General features: G+C 27.9%; 2 protein-coding genes across 2 annotated transcripts in view; one reads left to right on the top strand and one right to left on the bottom strand.

The window, feature by feature from the left end:
- The window catches only part of LOC115246090 (flotillin-2), a 43,921-nt gene extending 40,925 nt beyond the window's left edge, over positions 1-2,996 (bottom strand). The window contains exon 1 of the mRNA XM_029824694.1: positions 2,682-2,996. Coding sequence (XP_029680554.1) covers positions 2,682-2,730 — 49 coding nt within the window. The 5' untranslated portion in view covers positions 2,731-2,996. The remainder of the gene's footprint in view (positions 1-2,681) is intronic.
- A 255-nt stretch (positions 2,997-3,251) lies between these two features.
- On the top strand, positions 3,252-5,319 carry LOC115246088 (coiled-coil domain-containing protein 93-like). Its single transcript, XM_029824691.1, has 6 exons — positions 3,252-3,463; positions 4,062-4,175; positions 4,243-4,337; positions 4,479-4,749; positions 4,872-5,057; positions 5,142-5,319. The coding sequence occupies exons 1-6, from the start codon at positions 3,386-3,388 to the stop codon at positions 5,289-5,291; spliced, it is 894 nt and encodes a 297-aa protein (XP_029680551.1). The 5' UTR covers positions 3,252-3,385; the 3' UTR covers positions 5,292-5,319.
- The last annotated feature ends 52 nt before the right edge of the window (positions 5,320-5,371 follow it).

The following is a 5,371-nucleotide window of genomic DNA, read 5'->3' on the forward strand; positions in this document are numbered from 1 at the left end:
TATATATACTGTAGTTATAATTAAAATAGCTCTTTTCTCATTGCAATTTTAACCGCAAATTTTTCAGTATTGTGATATGATAGAAAAATTTGAAGGGCGAATCATATACATCGTCAAAATATTGAAGGAAATAATTACTCTCTTTCTGTTTCTTTTTTTAAATTGTGTGATTAGCCATCTAAAGATAAACACGTACGTGTTGTTGTTAAGCTGAAATAACTTTGGTTTATTATTTTTACTTTCGATATCGAAAAAACTTATTTCTGTGATAAAATATTGGTCAGTAACTTTTCTAGAGTAACTTTTTTTTCTACGAATTAACTTTTTTATAGAAATTCTTATATAGGAAGAAATATTTGATATTTTCGTACTATTTTATTAATATCCAGAGCATAAATTCGATTAGCTGATTTTCTTCGTAAATCACCTTCGATTACTAACGTCAATTATCATAGAAAATGCTATTGACGTACAACTATAATAATACTTGTTAGGCTGGTCATTAATTCGATGGACATAAAGTTACATTAAGTGTTCAAGGATATTCATTTGATACGATCAAACGCATCGATCGTCCTCGTCAGTGACGCAACTGGGTAATTGCGATGGAAACCTTCCACATTTCATTCCGCTTTGCATATCGCACAACGAAGTAAACTCACAAGTAAATTAATGCAATTACAAGCGACAAAAAAACGATATCGTAACACAAGAAAAATGAAATTAATATTTTTTACTAATAATTTATTCCATAATAAGTAATACGTTATTATCAGCGATCTAAGTCGTGACGTAATTGAGGAGATAAATTACAGTTTTTCTTTCACGCCTGAATCATGTACACATGTGTGTATGTGCACACGTAAAATATCTCTTGCGCTCGTTTCGTAGATTTATATATTAATTAATTAATATATAAATAAAAATATGTTAAATAATTAATATATAAATCTACGAAACGAGTGCAAGAGATGTTTTTCTGTGTGCATACACATACATGCGTACATGATGAAGCAAGCGCGCGAGCACACATTACTACACGCGATATATGTTATCAATAATGAATGATCATAATTATTAGCTTGAGATATTAATAATCATAAATTGTTAAGAGCATACGTTTGATTCTCCTGTGTGTGTAAAATGTTCTATCAATTTTATATGTCTATATAAAGGTAGAGGTCATGTATTTAAAATTAATTTTAAACTCTTAAAGAACTTCATAGCTGTATTGTATGGAATTGTGCAAAATATGGTAGATACTCACATAAGATCAGCGCTTTTTTGTAAGTTACTTGAGGATATATATATCCTTGACAATATATATAAATCATTGACCTTTAAAGGGGCTGACTTTATGGGAATATTTACCAAAAATATAATTAATTAAATATTATTTTATTACTAGTATTATATATTCATATATGCTGCTATTAAAAATATATCTTATATATTATTTGTTTTTAGAATTTTGATAACATTCTTCCCAATTTAATAAATATTAATTAAGAGATTGCAATATAAAATTATTTATTAAAGATCTATAGCTTCACAAGTAATATGTGTCGTTACATATATCAAATCATTCTAGTGTGTATTAACATAAGTTCTTAATTTAATACCAATATTGTCTATAGGACAGTCTCTTATAAGCTTTTATATATATATATATATATATATTTTAAAGCTTTTGGCAATTTACCCCTAATGTTAACTTAATTGATGACAAATATAAAAAGTTTTGTTTAATTTAAATATAATTACACAAGTAAACAATTATTAATAAATTATTTTTATTTAGCTTCACCATTTGTAACTATTTGTAATTGTTCGTAATACCATTGATCATTCGTTTATAGAGAAACTAAATATCATGCAATGATATCACGCAATATCTTAATAGCTACAATTGATGTTACTAAATCAGACTAATGGAAGTGTGTAAGTGTAGTATCTCTGTGTTAAATAAAGATAAGACATTCTCGATAAATAATATCTCATAAACTTATTTAGTTCAGCATTTCTTCATATAAAAGTATATTATTATATATTATATTGTCGTACTATTAGGTTTCTATATATAAATGAATCAACAATAATAATACAAACATTTACGAATAGTTACAAATGATGACACCAAATAAAAATAATTTATCAATAATTGATTACAATAGCTGTTTATAAAAACACTAGAAAATGATCAGGAAACACTATTCTGTGAACAATGCTACCAATTTTTGTTCCATATAAGAATTTTTTTCTTATTTCACAGATATATGTTTCTTTTAGTATACATTAAGCTCTTTCCTTCTTTCCCCTCCTTCTCCCCTTCCCATTACACATTTATTTGTTTTAATTTGCAAAGAAAAATCAAAATCTATAGCAAAATAATCATTCTAGAAAGTTACTGTACTATTTCATATTGTTTATGTAAACTAGTGAAGTTTAATGATCGGATTCGTGACAAATGTTCGCGATATAAGATTTCAAACGTTTTATAAACATTTTTGTATGGACTTAAAACTGTTTATCGAGTATCAATTAGAGACTATATTAATCGTCACTGTAGGGCAACCCAATAATATTGCCAATACGTCAAGTAAAGCAGTTCCAAAATCGCATGTCGCAGTATTTGAGATCGCATGTGCCAATGTCCATCAGGAAATTAAAGAAACACTTACCCGATACCACAAGAGCTTCATTCGGACCGCAAGTATGAACGTTTCCCATCGCCAAAAATAACCTCTCTTTCTCTACTTAGGGTAAAGTAACGCACGAATGATGACGACAACAAATTGACGCGGAAAATAACGATGGCACTAAGTGTGGATATCGATAACACTGAGCGTAAACGACACGGAGTACAATGACGTAATTTAATACGAAATTATTTTAAAACGCCCGGCTAATCACTAATAATATACAATAAACCGTGTCAAATGTCAGTCGTAGGATTAAGATCGGTGAAGGCCACTGTTGGAAATTGTTTACGGCTGCTGAAAGTCCCCAAGAAACGTAAAAAGAAATCACTAAATTCCAAACGTACTGGAAAATCATAGAGTTTGCATACCTAGAAATGTGCTCTCTGCATACTTCTCCTTTCTATTCTTTATTGCAAAAAAAGTGTAGCAAGTGTATCCTCTAGCTAGAGAGAAGCCTAAATTCTATACTGAAATAACTAGTGCTAGTGCAGTTCTAGAACAGTTATAAACAATGGCCGCGTTCAGCAGAGAAAACCGCTTAGTAGCAATCGAATGTGATTGGTTCTTACTTTTAGAACCAACGAATCAACGTCAAGTGTTGACAAGACGATAACTGAGCGCTTTCTCTGCTGAACGCGGCCAATTAACACATCTAAGGAATCAGCTGTCTAATAGTAATACATATGGCAGCAACTGTCAAGAATCGTAGTATGTTGAATGATGTACCGAAAAGATTATCAAGAAGTTCTGAAAGTACAGAGGTATGCAACCCAAAATATATATATATATATATATATATATATATATATATATATATCTACTTAATTAATTAAGTGCTACGAAAATTTATATATACTCTAGAAATTTGATATATTAAAATTAAAATATTAAATTTATTTATTCACAGCTACATATTGTATACATTGAATAGATATATTTTTCTGTATCGTTTTATATTTATTGTATAGCTTTCGTTATTGAATACGTTTATTTGACACCTTTTTGAGTGTAGAATAAAGGATATATGTATACATATTTATTTACTGATAATATTACAAGTGTGTATGAATGAACGGGTATGCGTGCGCGCATCGTAATCGTTAAGAAATTGTAAATATTATATAGGAAAATATTTAATTATATAATTTGTTTGTTTTTAATTTATAAACTTTCTTCCACTTGCCAAATAACAATAAAAAAAAAAAACAATAATTTTGTGCATATTAACAAAATATTTTAGGTATTATTTGATAAAATTATCATTTATAAAATTGAATAGTTTGGTTGAAATGTTTCTAGAAGTTGAATTATACTCATTTGAATGTTCAGTAATGCATCTCTCTCTCTCTCTCTCTTCAGGCCGATGTACGCGAAGATGAGGAACAAACCACTAAATTTCAAGAGATTATTGACTTACTCATTGCAGCAGGTTATTTTAGAGCACGGATAAAAGGTTTATCAAATTTTGATAAGGTTTGTGAATTATTTTTAATTTTATTTTTACTTTATATATAGTTTTATAAATAATATATTGGAATAGGTTATCGGTGGAATGACTTGGTGTATCAAATCATGCAACTTTGATGTAGATGTGGATTTACTTTTCCAAGAGAATCTTACCATCGGTCAAAAAATGTATGTATATTTTATATATATTTAAAAATTTTAATTTTTATTAATTTTTATTGATGCATGAGAGTTATAAAATCGCATCTTTTAAAATATAGAAATTCTCTTTAAAAATAACTTCTATATGTTTCATAAAATGTGTTGCAGTTCCTTAACAGAGAAAATTGTAGCCATGCTTCCTAAAATGAACTGTCCATACCGAATAGAGCCACATCAAATACAAGGTTTAGATTGTATTCATATATTCCCAGTTATTCAATGGTTAGTGAAACGTTCTATGGAAATGCGGCAAGAAATGGCAGGTTTTGTGAGAAGTTTTGCATTGAATCAATTTAATAAGAAGCATTCGTTTAGCGAGCATGTCGAAAATGGAGCGACAACTAACAAAACTGTTATTAAAAATTTACATTTGATCAAGGTGTGATTTATTTCTAGAGAAACATACAGATATATGGCTAATACATATATATCTGCAATTTTATATTTCTTTGAGAAATATATTTTAGATATATAGTTAATATAATTTTACATTTATGATAGAAAGCCTATGAACCACGACGTTTATTCAAACAAAAAGAAGGTTTTATCAAAGATGAATCAAGCAGATTTATTGGAACAGTACTGGAATATGAAGCACCCTTTGATGCTATTAAAACTACATCAGTATTGACAAAATCTAAAAGCAACAATTCAAAACACGAATTGAATAATGATAAAAATGGAAAAGTATGAATCATTTTTATTATTTTTAGATTTATCAATTTATTAGTATTATTAGAAAGATTGATATAATAGTTAATATTTTTATAGAACACTACTGAACATATTACTGCTGCTTTAGCCATCATAGAAGAAAATTCGGTATGTAGAATTAAAAAAATATATAATAGAAGTTTTAAGCTTGTTTTAAATAACAATTTCTTTTGGATAAATTTTAATATGAAGAAATTTTTAGGTTAAAAACTTTTTACTAACAATAAATGCACAATATATATATGCTTATATTTCTTATACATAGCATAAGCTTGAAAAAAAAATTA

Source organism: Formica exsecta, unplaced genomic scaffold (genome assembly GCF_003651465.1).
Source record: "Formica exsecta isolate Colony F162 unplaced genomic scaffold, ASM365146v1 scaffold138, whole genome shotgun sequence".
NCBI lineage: Eukaryota > Metazoa > Arthropoda > Insecta > Hymenoptera > Formicidae > Formica > Formica exsecta.